Source organism: Geotrypetes seraphini, chromosome 12, assembly GCF_902459505.1.
Source record: "Geotrypetes seraphini chromosome 12, aGeoSer1.1, whole genome shotgun sequence".
Lineage (NCBI taxonomy): Eukaryota > Metazoa > Chordata > Amphibia > Gymnophiona > Dermophiidae > Geotrypetes > Geotrypetes seraphini.
Genome location: NC_047095.1, coordinates 14,906,593 through 14,923,059, shown reverse-complemented (window position 1 = coordinate 14,923,059; position 16,467 = coordinate 14,906,593). Strand labels below are relative to the sequence as shown.

Sequence of the window (16,467 nt, the reverse complement as noted above, 5' to 3'; positions counted from 1 at the left end):
TTTGCTCTGCAGGCTGCCGTAATTACTTTAAGCTTGTGGTAGTTAGGCCCAGAGGGAAGAACAGAGGCAAGAACTGCTCAATGATCCAGTCTGAGGGAAGCAGCGGAGGTAAGGCTCCGCACGTTGGGGTAAGACTGTGCCCGTCGTGAGGGCCCAGGGGGGATGGGGGTTGCCTTAGAGACATTGGATTAGGGGGGAGACAAAAGGACCTTGAGGTGGGGAGGGAAAGCAGTCTTGAACCAAAAGGGAGGGAAGACAGGGCAGATCCTGGACTACTAGAGGGGTTAGAGAAGGGAAATACCCTGAACCGAGGAGAGAGAGGTGCCAGGCCATGGGGAGGGGTAAGACAGAGTGAGAGAGACAAAAACCTGGGCCAAAGGTGGGAAGACTCAAAATGTTAGCAGAAGGAAGATAGAGAGAGGGAGAAACCTGAAACAAAGGGGGGGCAGATGTTGGACTATAGGAGGCACAGACAGAAGAGACAGAGGGGGAGAGACCCTGAGCAAGATCATAACAGAGGAGGGAGAGAGAGGGAGACATGTTGCCAATAGGGGTGGAGAAGAGAGGAAGAAAAGTTGGACTCCTGGAGGGACAGAGAGATGTTGATTGGGGAATGGAACGAGGTGCACTCGGTATATATGTATAAATAAATATGGGAGTCTTTTACTAAGGCGTGCTAGCCAATTTAGCGCGCTCTAAATGCTAACGCGTCCATAGAATATAATGGGCGAATTAGCACTTAGTGCGTGCTAAATTGGCTAGTGCACCGTAGTTTAGTATTTTTATTGTTGATAGATCATTTTGACTTGGTCATTTTAAAAGTAGCTTGCAAGCCAAAAAAGTGTGGGCACCCCTGTCTTACATCTTCTTCCAAAAGACCGAAGCAAAGAATTCATTCAGTCTCTCTGCTATGGCCTTACCCTCCCCAAGTGCCCCTTGATGATCCAATGGTCCCACTTATTCTTTCATAGGTTTTCTGCTTCTAATGCACCTGAAAAAGTTGTTACTAAGAGTTTTTGCCTATTGGCATGTTTCTCTTCATGTTCTTTTTTAGCCTTCTTTATCAATGCTTTCCATCTAACTTGCCAGTGCTTATGTTGCTTCTTTTTTCACTTGGGTCCTTTTTCCATTCTTTAAGGGATGTTCTTTTGTCTCTAATAGCCTTTCTCACATTACCTTTTAACCACACCAGCTCTCGCTTTCACTTTCCACCTTTGTTAATATATGAAATACCTCTGATCCTGGCAAAATTGAAATTAACACAATTTACAGGATTTGAAGAGCCGTTTTAGGGCCGTATGTTGGAGACTAGAGAATGACATGGGGACAATTTTTTCCCCGTCCCCCACAGGAACTCATTTTCCCATCCCTGTCCCATTCTTGCAAGCTCTGTCTTCATCTGCACAAGCCTCAAACACTTTAAAATCATAAGTATTCGAGGCATCTGCGGATAAGGCAGAGCTTACAGGAATGAGACAGGACGGGAAAATTGAGTTACTGCAGGGACGGGGACAAATTTATCTCCATGTCATTCTCTATTGGAGATCACTGGACTAGGGGCAGAAGCAAGGACACTGGCTCAACCAAGGCACTCGGTCAAAGGAACTGTGCACTAAGAAGCTAGGACCAGCACCATCTTGAACACTTTTACTGGGAAGTTCTAGGACAGTGATGGCTAACCTTTTTGAGCCCGAGTGCCCAAACTGCCGCACAAAAAGCAATGTTACTTACCGTAACAGTTATTATCCAGGGACAGCAGGTAGCTATTCTCACTAGTGGGTGATGTCATCCGACAGAGCCCTGATACGGACATCTTGCAAGCATGTCTTGCTTGAAGAAACTCAGAAGTTTCGAGATGCCCGCACCGCGCATGCGCCAGTGCCTTCCCGCCCGATGCTCCGGGCGTGTCTCCTCAGTTCAGGTAGCTAGCAGAGAAGCCAACCCAGGGGAGGTGGGTGGGACGTGAGAATAGCTGCCTGCTGTCCCTGGATAACAACTGTTACGGTAAGTAACATTGCTTTATCCCAGGACAAGCAGGCAGGTATTCTCACTAGTGGGTGACCTCCAAGCTAACCTCAATGGTATGGTGGGAGAGTTGGCAACTTAGGAGAATAAATTTTGTAACACTGTTTGGCCAAACTGTCCATCCCTTCTGGAGAAAGTATCCAAACAATAATGAGAGGTGAATGTATGAACCGAGGACCAAGTGGCAGCTTACAAATCTCCTCAATCGGTGTCGATCTGAGGAAGGCTACAGAGGCCGCCATTGCTCTGACCTTATGGGCTGTGACCTTACAGGAAAGGGGTAAACCAGCCTGGGCATAGCAGAAAGAGATACAAGCTGCCATCCAGTTGGAGATGGTGCGCTTCGATACAGGTCGTCCCAACTTGTTTGGATCAAAAGAGACGAAAAGTTGAGGAGCAGTTCTGTGTGGTTTGGAGCGATCCAAGTAGAAAGCCAAAGCACGTTTACAGTCAAGAGTATGCAGAGCTGATTCTCCAGGATGAGAATGAGGCTTTGGAAAGAACACTGGAAGTACAATGGATTGGTTGACATGAAATTCAGAGACCACTTTAGGCAGGAATTTTGGATGAGTGCAGAAGACCACCTTGTCATGATGGAAGACTGTGAAAGGCGGGTCCGCCACTAAGGCCTGAAGCTCACTGACCCTGCGAGCAGATGTGAGGGCCACTAGAAAAACCACTTTCCAAGTGAGAAACTTTAGTGGAGCCTTGTTGAGAGGCTCAAAAGGAGGTTTCATCAGCTGGGAAAGGACAACATTGAGATCCCAAACCACTGGAGGAGGTTTGAGAGGAGGATTGACATGAAAAGGTCCTTTCATAAATCTGGAAACCACAGGATGAGCAGAGAGAGGTTTCCCTTGTAGAGGCTGATGGAAAGCCGCAATAGCACTCAGGTGGTGGACTCGTATAGATGTCGACTTGAGACCAGACTGAGACAGGTGTAGAAGATAGTCCAATACAGAGGATAGGGAGGCTCGCTGAGGCTCCTTAGAATTGGAAACACATCAGGAAGAAAATCTAGTCCATTTCTGGGAGTAGCATTGACGAGTAGCCACTGGGGAATAGGCTGCCACTGCCGCTATCGGGAACAGGCTGGCGCCAAGTTCGCCCTGCTTCTCTTCCCCTCAGGGCCGACCAACTCTTGCCACTCGACGTCAATTCTAACATCGGAGAGGACGTTCTGGGCCAGCCAGGCAGCGATTGGCTGGCCCAGAACGTCCTCTCTGACATTAGAATTGACGCGGGTGGCGAGAGTTGGTCGGCCCCACAGGGAAAAGCAGGGAGAACTTGGCACCGGCCTGTTCCCAATGGCGGCGGTGGCACTCAAGTGGCTAAAGAGATGCAGTTTGCCAGCCTAGGGAGAACACTGGAGGGTGGCCAGCTGTGCACCCCCTTGGGGCGTAAAACCGGGGCAGACTGCCCCCACCCCCCCCTTGGTATGCCACTGTCTGTACCTCACTCCCTCCCTATGACCAAAAATTCTCCTTTCTTCTATTCCCCATGTACACAACCATCTCTTTCCCTCCCTTCCTCTCTCCCAAGTCCTTGCCTTCTGTGTCCAAAAACCCATTCCCTCCCCCACCTCAGCATCTCTTTCCCTCCCTTCTTCTCTCCCAAGTCCATGCCTTCTGTGTCCAAAAACACATTCCCTCCCCCACCTCAGCATCTATTTCCCTCCCTTCCTCTCTCCCAAGTCCATGCCTTGTGTCCAAAAACCCATTCCCTCCCCCACCTCAGCATCTCTTTCCCTCCTTTCCTCTTTCCTAAGTTCATGCTTTCTGTGTCCAAAAACCTATTCCATCCCCCACCTCAGCATCTCTTTCCCTCCCTTCCTCTCTCCCAAGTCCATGCCTTCTGTGTGCAAAAACCCATTCCCTCCCCCACCTCAGCATCTCTTTCCCTCTTTTCCTCTCTCTCAAGTTCATGCTTTCTGTGTCCAAAAACCCATTCCATCCCCCACCTCAGCATCTCTTTCCCTCCCTTCATCTCTCCCAAGTTCATGCCTTCTGTGTCCAAAAACCCATTCCCTCCCCCACCTCAGCATCTCTTTCCCTCCCTTCCTTTCTCCCAAGTTCATGCCTTCAATATATTAAAATATATGATTTAAGAATATAACTGGAAAGGTTAAATATATTAGGCAAAAAAAGCTGAAAATAAAATAACCAAACCACATGCAAATATTGGCTAGCTGACAACATTATCAAATACATACCTTTCTGTGAATAGGATTTGAAGCTAACTGCAGCTCAATATGAACTCGAACATTTACCCTCCTGTAGAGCAAAAAGCAATTGTTAGGTACATTCATGTTAAAATGTATACTACAAATAATAATGTATAATGGCCATAGTTCAGCAAATCTATGACTGATGTTCCTATCTAGGTCTGCTGAGATGCTGGCGTCTTGCACAGGTTATTTGTGGGGAGGGAGGTGGGGGTTAGGATGTTGTTGCCTCGACTCAGAAAGGGGGTTCTATTTCAGCAGCGATCTCTCTCCTCCAGTTTTTAATGAAGCAAATAACTTAAAATGTTGAACCCAAAAACCTAAGCACCCAAAGCAGCAAGGTGCAGCCAACTCACATTCAGGTTAGAAATCAAACAAGCTCCACTCCCAATTTAAAAAAGGCTCACAACTTTGAACTTCTTGGCTGCCAACCTTTTCAAAATAAGGACCTTGCAACAACAACCCAATTGCTGTATATAATATAGGTTTATTGGTAATAGACAAAAGTCAGCTTACATGGAACAACAGTACAGCAAATTGAGCCAATGGATAACATACAGAGTAGTCGGCTTCTGGTTATGGATCCATCCTGAAGCTTAAGCCATCCGGTATGCTACTTATATAATTTAGTTCAGTAGCCTACAGTACTACCTAGTTACAGATTACATACTCACTTTCTATTGGATTGTCACATCTATCATATCTATTGATTGTATAGCCTGCATACTTATCACGGAGCCATATTGAAGCATGATATCACCTACTGTCAAATCTGACTCCTCTATTTCCCCTGACAAAGCATTCTTAATACTAAATTCAATAATTTCTGACACAGCAGGCCCCCCTCCTTCCTGAGCTTCATTGTCGCTTTGTCAGCAGTGCAGATAACTGTTGGTAGGACATCTTGTTTGGGTTTGTCTTCTTGAAAAGTCCCGAAATATCCAATGCTGTCACAGTCAGCAGATATTTTGCTAGCTACTAGAGCAAAGATGAACCTCTTACATAAGCATATTGTTTCTGCTGACAGGGAGATATATGATTCTTTCATTATTCAGAAACCTGCATTCAACAGCACAATGTCTCTCTTAAAAATATCCCCTGGGGCTCTCATAGGGGTCTTCACCTACATTTTCATGGAGGTCTTATTCCTGATTGTCCCTCAGGTTATAAACCATGAGCAACATTATGAATATCCACAAAAGGTCCTAAGTTAATACACACTAAATCACAATGGGTAGAAACAAATTAAAAAAGCATGATAATATTTATATTGTCTGATTACTCAGTAGTGATATAGGCTCTAACTGTGCTTTTTGCCAGTGCAGTTGTTGAACATCTTTTTAGCTGTGCTGGTTTAATGATTCACAAGCATATTTGCATGAGTGATGGCCATATTCAAAACTTAGTTTTATTAAAATCAAAATGGATTGAATTGTAGAAAATAAAGTTGTTGGAATAAAAACTTTAACAGTAGTTGCATTCATTGTAGTTATGATACTTTTTGCTAAATTATTATATTGGGCAATAACTTTTACATAAGTAAATTTTTTAAAAATGTGTTCTTTACATTTATTTTTACTTAAGTACTTTGAACAAAACTGGCAAATACTGAAGGCGTTCCAAACTGTACCAGCCTATATATGAAAGCTATCTTGTATTCTGTCTCCGTCTGCTAGCATGAGAGACAAACTCACTTTTTGGGAAGGATTCAACAAATATATGAATGATCACATACACATACCTCCCTCGTCTACGAAACTGCGCTAGCAGTTTCTAGTGCGGGGAGTCGTGCTGAATGGTCCACGCTGCTCCCAACGCTCATAGAGTTCCTATGAGCATTGGGAGAAGCGTGACTCTCTTTGCTAAAAACTACTAGCTCAGTTTAATAGAAGAGGGGGATAATTTTCCTTTTGTGCTTGCTTTAGGCTAACTGGAAAAGAAAACAAGATTAGAGCCATATTTTCTAATCCCTTTTTTTTTCATAGACTATTATTAGTGATATTAGCATTCCAACATTTCTGAGAACACACTAAGAAACTCACCTCCATTCCAACAATATTTTAGTTTATTAAAAGCCTTTATAAGAGAGCAAACCCATTATATTACTGATGTTCATTTTCCCAAGAAGGTGTGTGAAGAAAAATTTTATTTTATTAGATGTTTATACACTGCCTATCAAGGTTATCTGAGTGGTTTACAATTGGGTACTCAAGCATTTTCCCTATCTGTCCCGTGGACTTACAATCTATCTAACATATCTAGGGCAATGGAGGATTGAGTAGCTTTTTCTCAGGGTCACAAGGTGCAGCACAGGGTTTGAACCCACAGCCTCAGGGTGCTGAGGCTGTAGCTCTAACCTCTAGGTCACATCAAAACTTTGTCTTGGATATTTAATGATACTTACTGTAAAAAGTGCTATCCTGGGACAGCAGGGAAGATATTGTCACTTGTGGATGACATCATTCACGAGCCCCGGTACAGACAGTGAAAAGTGTAGATCACTTTAAGCTTTAGCAAGCTTTTAGACTGCCCGCACCGCGCATGTGCAAATGCCTTTCATCCGACAGTTCTATGCCCAAAAAAGAAGTCAACTAAGGGAGGTGGGCAGGTTATGAGAATATCTGCCTGCTGTCCCAGGATAATACCTGTTACAGTAAGTAACTGTGCTTTATCCTTAGAGAAGTAGGAAGAATATTCTCACATATGGGACTCCCTAGCTTTAATAAAATGGATGGAGGAAGAGCTGGGTTCCAAGAAACTCAGAAAGATTTTAGTTGCCTCGCAAAAAACTAGACCCAATATCTGATACGAGAGTACGGAAGCAAGAGAAGGAACCTAATGGAAAAAAAGATTCGATGAACTCCATGCCCTACTAGAGGTAATGGAAGATTCTGAGAAAATCTATGTGCATGGAGGTTGTAAAAAAAAATAAAATAAAATAAAAATACAAGACCTCCTAGAGCAGTGATTCCCAACCTTGTCCTGGAGGACCACTAGGCCAATCGGATTTTCAGGCTAGCCCTAATGAATATGCATGAAAGAGATTTGAATATAATGGAAGTGGGAGGCATGCAATCTGATCCATGCATATTCATTAGGGCTAGCCTGAAAACCCGATTGGCCTGGTGGTCCTGCAGGACAGGGTTGGGAACCACTGTCCTAGAGTCAGAAGAATCTGAATATAGGTGATGGAGACATTAAAAAAAAAATTCAAAACCAAATGAGAGGGGACTACTGGCTAATTCACCTACATGGAGCAGTCGACTCAATTAACAATTGAAAGCAGACCTATCCTTGAGTAGATACGAATCAAAAAGAAAAGGAATTTCGTGATCAAACAAAAGCATGATTTTCTTGAAAAGAATTGCTTTAGAGTTTAACAAAGTAGGAACTATCCTAGAAAAGCCAATACTATGGAGTATAAAAATAAAATGACAGTGGCTTACTGTGTAGAACAGGGGTGCCCAACACGTCGATCGCGATCGACAGGTCGTTCGCTCAGGCGACCCCAGTCGATCGCACAGCGGGTTCCCTTCTTCCCTTCTCTTTTTTCCCCTCCTGACTGGCCCGCCTCTTGAAGAACGCTGGCCAATCAGAGTGCTGGAAGGGCGGGGTGAAGGTCGGTGGGGGACGGAGCTCAGCGCACCACAAGAAATAGAAGCGCCTGTAATGATTGAGGTAAGAGCCGAGGCCTAGTGCTGCCCGATATACAATTTTAAATCAGTGGCATACCGAGGGGGGGGCGGTCCGCCCCCGCCCCGGGTGCACAGCTTGGAGGGGTGCACAGCCGTCCGGGTCCTCCTGCCCTTCCTTTCCACCAGTCTGCGCTCGGGGCTCGCACCCGCCGCCCAAATGGTGCTGTTGGTTATCGCAAGACTCGCGGGAGTTGACGGCACCATTCGAGCGTCGGCGCAGGACCAGGCAGGCGCGAGCCCCGAGCACAGACCGGGGGAAAAGAAGGGCGGATGACCTGGACCTGGCTGGCTGTGCACCCCTCCAAGCCGTGCACCCGGGCGGATCGCTCCCCTTCTAAATCCATTGTACTTGTCTTTTATTCAGTTCCACTAATGAGCATTGTGACAGGCAGTTCTTATGGGGCAGTTCTTGGAGGTATTTCTTTGTTTTCCTGTGCTTAAGTATTCTATTAATTTAACTTCCTTGTTCCTGTGGGGATCTCCAAAGAGGACGAATGGGAGACGGCCGGTGGCAGGTGTTACTTTAGCAATTCTTGCAGGTTACCATAGGCCTCTGCCGTGGTCCTGCCCCTCCTCTGAGTCAGAGACAGGATTTGGGCAGAGGGAAGACAGCTCCTGAGGCCTATGGCAACCTGCAAGGATCGCTAAAGTACCAGCGATCCTCTCTGCAGACTGCTCCCTGCTGGAATTAGGTAAATGGATGTGGGGAGGATAGGCCTTCAGGGGGGGGGGGTGCAGTCCTTCAAGGGGTAGTGCAGGCCTTCAGGGGGGAGTCAACCTTTGGGGGGAATGTGCAGACCTTCAGGGAGGGTCAGGCCTTCGGGAGAGGGGGGCTCTGGTATATAAGTACATGGAGGGAGGGAGAGAAGGGGGTTCAAAGAGACGTGCATATGCCGGACTTTGGGGGAAAGAAATAATGGGTCTTAAAAATAGAGGAGAGGGAGAGAGATGGTGGACAATGGGATTTAGGGAGGGAAGGAACAGACAGGGAAGAAGTTGGACACAAGGGATGGTATGGAGGGGGAAATAGAGATACTGGATAGGAAGGTAATTGGGAAGAGAAAGGGAGAGATGGTGGACCCTGGGGGGTGGGGAAGGAGGGAGAGATGAAGGATGAAAGGGTAGTTGAGAACAGGTGGATCTGTGGATGGTGATAAAAAAAAGGAAAGATGCCAGACTTGGGGGGAGGGAAGGGAAACAGAAGGGTTGGACAGAGATGGAAGATGGATGGTTAGCAAGGTGAAAGAAGAAAACAACAAATGGGCAGGAGACCCTGACAAGTGAGTTATCAAAAGACAACCAGAGCCTGGGACCAACATGATCTGAATAATGACCAGACAACAAAAGGTAGAAAAAATAATTTTATTTTCTATTTTGTGATTACAATATGTCAAATTTGAAATGTGTATCTTGCCAGAGGTGGTGTTATACCGCAAACGTAAGCTAGGATTTAAAAGAGAGAGGAAAAGTCTTTTTTGTTAATTTTGTTTACACCACAGTGCCAGTGTGGGTAGGAGAGGGCAAAGGGGGTGAAGAGGCTATAAAATAAACCCACCACGATGTTTGAAAAAAACACTCACTTGGGCAGGAAAATCAAATCGAAAAATCAATTCAGTAGGCTGAATAGAATCAAATTTTTTTTTCCTGAATTGGGCAGCACTAGTTGGGAAGAGTTGCTTCAGGACATAATATGGCCAGTCTGAAATGATACCTGCAATTAGGTGGAACATGTAGTTCGGACCCAAAAGAAAAATGAGTACAGTCTTAGACTAGAGAAAAAAACTAGGAAATTATACATTCATGGTGGGATCTTAAAACACAGAAGATCATCTTAAAATGAATTGTAGAAAAGATAAAAAGACCCAAATTAAGTTTAAAATAAATGAATAATCCAAGGTGTGAAATAAGTGATTTAAAGTGTTCATGTCGGATAGTGAGCAGTGACTAAATCATGCAGTAAATTAGTAGAAGATGAATGTTGAAAATAGGAAAAAAAAGTCCAAATTTCAATGTTATATATTCAAAGAATACTACTGTGTTTCCTCGAAAATAAGACCTACCCCGAAAATAAGAGCTAGTGCGTTTTTTGGGCCCAAAATTAATTTGAGACGCTGTCTTATTTTGGGGGAAACATGGTAGCTGAAAACCAGTGAGCTACATAAAAGAGAGTAGGTGGGACAATTTGAACCCAATAGTGTGGCAAGTTGACGTTGTTTTAACATACTGTGTGTGTGTGTGTGTGGTTTGTTAATATGATAATTTGAGCTCATGATAGTAAGTGGGAACAAGTTAGTGTTTGTAATGACTAATAAATTAAGCCAATACTGGTGTTTAGGACGAAACACAATGATATGAATGGTTGTATTAGTTGAGAATCATGTTATCAAGCATAGATGTCTTGAAATCACTAATACAATTAATATCAAATTTTATCTGGGCTTTTCCCCCTTATTTCTCTCTCCAGTGTGTCTGTGGATCCATTCCAGTTTGCTGTGGATCTCTTGCTGCCTTTTCCTGATCAGCTAGTTAGGAGAACTTGGAAAAACCTCAGTATATGTTAAAAGCACACTTGATTCTATTTCAAGCTACTACAAAACTCCACCACACATATCAGTGTCGGAGACTAATAGTAACCTCACTAAAGACGCAAATAATCTGTTTTGATAATCTGCTGTTAAACTGCATACAGGCTAAACTGCGGGAAAATAGTTTAGCGACGGCTTTAAACTTTTGAGAATCTTGCCCCTAGTTAGCGGCTTCCAGTTTATTTATACTAAAGAACGGGTCTAAAAATGAGTGGGAGAGCTGGACCAAGTAGGAAACCAAAAATGTACTACTTCCATTCAGAATGGGAGGAGGATTTTTTTTTCACAATGTCATATTCAAAGTGTGTTTGTTTGATATGCCAATCTACCATCGCTATTCCAAAGAAAGGAAATGTGGAACGACACTTTCGGATTGTTCATAAAAAGTACGACACTTGACTACCCACCGAAAAGCGAGCTAAGAAAAAGAAAGGTGAGGGAACTGAAATCACAGTTGTCCGGACAGCAGTCATTTTTCTCACAGCTAACCTCAAAAGCAAAGGCAGCCACTGATGCATCGTTCAGGGTGAGTCATGCCATCATTAAACACAAGAAATCCTTCCAAGACGGACAGATGATAAAAGAAGTATTCGTTGAAGCAGCTAATTCATTGTTTCAGGACTTCAAAAACAAACCAGAGATATTATCTGCAGTCAAAGCTCTCCAGCTATCAAGAAACACAGTTACATGGCGTTGTGAAATAATGGCTAAGGATTTGACGCAGCAGCTTTGGAAGGACATTGCGGATTGTGAGTATTTATCGCTGCAATTGGATGAGTCAAAAGACTTAAGCGACACAGCACAGTTGTGCATTTTTATTCGAATGGTGTTCAAAGATATGACTTCAAAAGAGGAGCTGTTAACAATACTACCACTGAAGGGACACACGCGAGGAGAAGACATTTTTCAGTGTTTCAAAAACTTATGGAGCAAACCCAGCTCCCAGTTTGCAAATTGGTGTCAATCACCACGGATGGTGCTCCCACAATGGTTGGCTCCTCGAATGGATTTATTGCCAGGTGCAGGGAGGATGAGGCTTTCCCTGACTTCCTTAATTACCACTGTATAATTCACCAACAAGCATTATGCGCAAAAATGCTAAACATGAAGGAGATAATGGATGTGGCAATGAAGATCGCCTGTTCTATTCGAGCCAGATCTCTTCAAAGACGTCTGTTCCGTGCGCATCTGGAGGAAGCTGACTGCAACCATCTTGAATTGTTACTACACACTGATGTGAGATGGCTCAGTAGGGGGAAATTCCTGCAGAGATTTCGAGAGCTATGTTCGGAGATAAAGGAGTTTCTCCTTGTCGCTCAACATGCAGAATACAACCAACTAAATGACGACCAGTGGCTGCTAGACTTGGCATTTTTAACCGATCTGACCAACATGTTGAATGATCTCAATGTAGAGCTGCAAGGAAAAGACAAAACTGTGGTCAAATTGATCAGCTCAGTTAATGCTTTCAAAGGAAAGATGAAACATCTGTCTTCAAAGCTGCAGCATCATGATTTCGGAAACTTTCAAAACCTCGCATCAGAGCTGGAGATGCAGCAAAAGGCTTTTGCGCAACTCGACAGTGACCGCTACACTCAGCAGATTGACAATTGTCTTTCAGAGTTTGACAGACGCTTTCAAGACTTTGCTTTACTCGAGCTACCCATTGCGGCAAGATGTTGAGGTTGATTTACTTGCATCAAAAATTGCAACGCTGTTTCATCTGAACTCGTCTGTAGTGGAGGAGGAGATTTTCATACTACAGGCTGACAATGAGCTGAAGTCTAGGGCTCATGAACAGTTCTGGAACTTACTCCCTGAGGAAAAGTACCCAAACATGAGGAAATGTGCTACATTCTTGACTGCATTATTCGGTTCAACTTATTTATGCGAATCAGCCTTTTCCCACATGAAGATTATTAAGTCCAAATACCGTTCCACCATGACTGATGATCATTTGGAAGTCTGTTTGAGGCTGGCTATCAGCAACTACTGTCCGGACTACGCAACTCTAGCTAATTCCATTCAGGCCACGTCTTCATCGGAGTAAGGTAATGGCCAAAAATGTACAATGTATTGTGCTATACATGTTCATGCTGTTTTGCAAGGTAAACAATATATATTTTAAATATAAATGAGAGGCGGTGGGTCATACTCATCGTCAGAAGAGTTACTTGCTCATTTGGGGAGCTTATTTGGCTTCCTTATCACCCCGTGGTCGTAGTCTCCTTGTGAATATTTTATCTTAAGGAACCTTGTGGCCTTTTTTTTTTGCTCAGTATCAGACACTGTCTGTTATTTATCTTTCTCTTCTTCTTCTTCTATTCCCTCTTTCTGTGCTGGGGGGGAGGGGATTTTGGGTTCCCGGGGTCAGAAGAGTATGGGCTCTTGGAGGTCTTACTCTGGTGATCCCGGGAACCCAAAATCCCGGGATCACCAGCATTTTTATTGTTGGTAGATCATTTTGACTTGGTCATTTTAAAAGTAGCTCGCAAGCCCAAAAAGTGTGGGCACCCCTGCGTTAGAGGATCTGGCAGAGACCCATTTACAAAGTATGCATCCTTCCCATTTAATATTTCCAAATTAATAAAGTATCTTTGCTTATTTTTAATTGGTTTATACCAGAGCCTCTAATTCAGTAGCATAATTAAATGAAATAACTACTTCTGAAGTAGATGAAGATAGGCAGGGATGGAAGAGATTACTTGCGGGGACGGACTGGATTCCAGCAGAGACAGACGGGGATGGATTGGATTTCTGTCCCTGCGAAACTCTCTAATAAGACCTAGTGAACCCCACAGCTCCTCAGTATTAACATAGATAAGCAGGGTAAAATAAGGAAACCAGAGTCTAGTAATCATGCTAACATATATACCTAAAATTTGCCTTGTGTCCTCTGATTTGCTTGTTATGTTTTCTCAAATGTGGAGGCAGAAACTCCAAAGGGCTAAGGAGGAACACCCAAGGCCGCCCCAAGACAGCAGCAGAGATCAAAAGAGGGAAGGCTTCTGGTATAGTGTGAAGGACTAATGGAAAGAAAATTATCAGGTAAGACCTAATTTCTTCTTCGACAGCATCCTTCCCACTATTTCAGACCAGTGATATGTTCAAAAGCAGACCTTATGACGAGAGGGTAACTGGAGCTGCCATCTGCAAAACCGACTCCCCAAACCCTAAGTCCGAGTGTGTCGTCATATCCATCACTAAGGGAGAAACAAAAAACTTACTATTCAGATAAAGTAGAAAATACCAGCACTAACGTAAAAAAATTATTTCATTTAGTCAACAATGTGTTTAATGTGACCAAAAAAAAATACAATCTTTATGGTTGCCTCTTCCATCTTCAAATGACTTAGCGAATTTCTTTAACTACAAGGTTTTGCATTTAAGATCTTCTTGTCCATCTTGTCTAGAAATTATCGATTAACCTACTAGTACAATGGAAGAAGAATTTCATGCAGATCTACATTTGAAAATCCAGAATGGGATGATTTTTCCAAATTATTCTGTAGATATGCTAAATCATACTGTTTGTTGGATTCCTGCACCCCTAATCTTATGGCAGTTGATGTCGAGTCGAGTGGGAAAGACTGCTTGGCCCAGCACTCCCACGTCCTCTTTACGGTGTCGGGAAGCAGGGAGAGCAGAACTCGGTGGCAGTGACTTGGGGGCCTGCTCCCCGATGGCAGTGGCGGTGGCTTGGGGAAGGGCATGGAGAAAGAAAGACAAAGAAAGAAAGGGGGCAGGCAGGAAGACAAAAAGAAAGGAGTGGCAGGGAGACACAAAGAAAGAAGGGAAACAGAAAGAAAGACAGGGGCAGAAAGAAAGGGGGCATGAAGAGAGAAAGACAGGCAGAAAGAAAGAAAGGGGGCATGGAGAGAGAAAGACAGGTAGAAAGAAAGAAAGAAAGGGGGCATGGAGAGAGAAAGACGGAGACAGAAAGAAAGAAGGGGGTAGGGAGAAAGAAAAAAAGTTGGGGAGGGAATGAGGTCTGGAGAAGAGGAAGCATACAGGAGGCTGAAAGAAGGGAAGAAATATTGGATGCAGTCAGAAGAAGAAAGTGTAACCAGAGACTCATGAAATCACCAGACAACAAAGGTAGGAAACATGATTTTATTTTCAATTTAGTGATTAAAATGTGTCCATATTTTGCACTATGGCCCCCTTTACTAAACTGCAATAGCGCAGGGAGCCTATGAGCATTGAGAGCAGCACAGGGCATTCAGCGCAGCTCCATGCGCTAAAAACCGCTATCACAGTTTAGTAAAAAGGGAGGGGGTATATTTGTCTATTTTTGTATAGTTGTTACCAAGGTGACATTGCATAAAGTCATCTGCCTTGACCTCTTTGAAAAAACTCAATTAGCATTTTTTTCTGCGTACAGTGTGCTTTGTGTTGTTTTTGTTGTTTTTTTTTATTGTTGGTAGATCATTTTGACTTGGTCATTTTAAAAATAGCTCGCAAGCCCAAAAAGTGTGGGCACCCTTGCTCTAGCATTTCAAGCGGCTTCCCACAATAGAGAATTTCAATCATTATTACTTGGAGCTTGCTCTTATAAACATTTTAGAACTCAACTGAAAACATCTTTTTTCAAAATACTTGGTCAAATAATTATTCTTGTCATTATTACATTGTTTGTTGTTGACTGTAACAAGTACTTCCTATCTATGGACCAAATGTTATGGAAAAAACAAAGACACTGTGGAGAAGATGATCAAGATGCAGGCTGTATTAAAAATGCAATCCAATAATCCACGAAAAGAGATATCTAGGACCCAAATCATTGGGAACTATGGATGGACCCAACATGGTACGTGTTTTGACAAAACTGTCTTCCACAGGGGTCCCGGCACAGAAACACGTAGATCAGAGGCTACCGCGCAGAGTTTTGCCAAGAGTCACTTTTAGTCTCTGATCTATGTGTTTCTGTGCCAGGACCTTTAAGGACCCCTGTGGAAGACAGTTTTGTCGAAACATGGACCCTGTTGGGTCCATAGTCCCCAATGATTTGGGTCCTAGATATCTCTTTTTGTGGATTACTGGATTACATTTTTAATAAAGCCTGCATCTTGATCATCTTCTCCACAGTGTCTTTGGTTTTATCAGATTTTTATTACTGTGGAGTTCCCAGGGTTAACCTTTTGGTTGTCCAAATGTTATAAAATGCATTGCCATTATAGCTGTCAGAAAACTAACATTTTATGTATTAAGTAGAGGCCTTTAGCAAAACAATACTATATTGTAAACCTCAGGATCAGTGGTTACCGTATTCCTTTAGCTGATTTAATTCTGTTTTTAAAGTATACACTATATTTTTATGTATGCTTTTTTAACTTTTTATTGAACCAATAGCCTTTTTTTTCTCTTTAAGTAGCTAAGGACATGCTCTGTAGATGAGCAAACTCTAGAAATCCAGATGTAAGACAGTACTAAACACAGAATCAGATAAAAAGGGATATATGGATTAGCAGATCTACCGGTAACTAAGTCACAGTATTTATAACAATCACAAAATCTCTCTCCGTCAATGCTCTAATACCAATAATACAGAACACCAGTTTTGTATGCAAGCAAACAGTATCACAAGAGGAAACAAGAGCCATGAAGTCCAGTTTTTAAGCATTAAAAAAATGGGTTACTCTACCTATATCCAAAATTATGAAATAATAAATTACAATAATACAAAAACTATAATCTGCCTGGATAATGGACAGAACAGTTCAGTCTGGGATAAAAGGTTTGATCTGGAACAATATTAGCCTAGCATAAACAGCTATTACTGTAGATGGGTGTTTGTACAGGAAAGAAACAAATGCAGCAAAAGACATGACTTGCTGAACATAACCCATATATGACGACCAGAAAAAACACCCAATTTGAAGAATTTAATAACAAAAATACTACATAAAAATGCATATCCTGTTACATATCCGCTCAC

General features: G+C 43.1%; 1 protein-coding gene across 1 annotated transcript in view; it reads right to left on the bottom strand.

Annotated features, from left to right (window-relative positions):
- The window catches only part of SASS6 (SAS-6 centriolar assembly protein), a 175,667-nt gene that overhangs the window by 158,729 nt on the left and 471 nt on the right, over nucleotides 1-16,467 (bottom strand). Inside the window, exon 2 of the mRNA XM_033915970.1 lies at nucleotides 4,238-4,298. Coding sequence (XP_033771861.1) covers nucleotides 4,238-4,298 — 61 coding nt within the window. The remainder of the gene's footprint in view (nucleotides 1-4,237; nucleotides 4,299-16,467) is intronic.